The sequence below is a fragment of the Cucurbita pepo genome, unplaced genomic scaffold (genome assembly GCF_002806865.2).
Source record: "Cucurbita pepo subsp. pepo cultivar mu-cu-16 unplaced genomic scaffold, ASM280686v2 Cp4.1_scaffold000416, whole genome shotgun sequence".
Lineage (NCBI taxonomy): Eukaryota > Viridiplantae > Streptophyta > Magnoliopsida > Cucurbitales > Cucurbitaceae > Cucurbita > Cucurbita pepo.
This window is the reverse complement of record NW_019646649.1, coordinates 1-594: the sequence shown is the minus strand read 5'-3', so window position 1 is coordinate 594 and position 594 is coordinate 1. Positions and strand designations below refer to the sequence as shown.

At 44.6% G+C, this 594-nt stretch overlaps 1 protein-coding gene across 1 annotated transcript in view; it reads right to left on the bottom strand.

Moving 5' to 3' along the window:
• LOC111785245 (anthocyanidin 3-O-glucosyltransferase 2-like) overlaps positions 1–586 on the bottom strand; it is a gene marked incomplete in the record, with an annotated part of 6458 nt that extends 5872 nt beyond the window's left edge. Inside the window, 1 exon segment of the mRNA XM_023665654.1 lies at positions 1–586. Coding sequence (XP_023521422.1) covers positions 1–509 — 509 coding nt within the window.
• Positions 587–594: the final 8 nt, after the last annotated feature.

Below are 594 nucleotides of genomic sequence, written 5' to 3'. Positions count from 1 at the left end.
AGCAACTGTTCCACCACCTCATTGCTATCATTCTGGTCGTAAAGCTCTTGAAGATGAACACTAAAAGCCAGAAAGCTAGCGCTGCAGGTATAAAACACATAACAAGGAACCCCAAATTCATTAGCCACATCGATCATGGTTGTACAGAACATGTCAATGACAAACCCAGCTCGCTGAGGCGAGTCAAGACTTGTCTCAGAGCCAACCAAGTTGGCGACAGCCTCTCTGACATAAGCTTTGTAGCTTTCAACCAGCACAATGAAGTCCTTTTTACTTTCTTCTGGAAGGGACGGTTCAGGAAGGACGATGAATTGTATAGAATTGCCTGTGAAAGACATAGAAAGTGAGTCGATACATTCAGCAACTTTGAGATCGTAGGGCAGCTTCATGACGAGCACTGTGACAGAGAGACTAGGATCTCGAGTGACAAGAACATTGGCCATTTCTACTGTGGAAGCAAGATGACCCATTCCTGGGGCAGGTATGAAAACCATCTCAAACTTCTTCATTGAGCTGAATTTACAGATTCACACAGAATTGTTGGGTGCTGGGAGATGGGAGGAAGAAGAAAAGTTTGGCGTTTGTGAAAGGGAA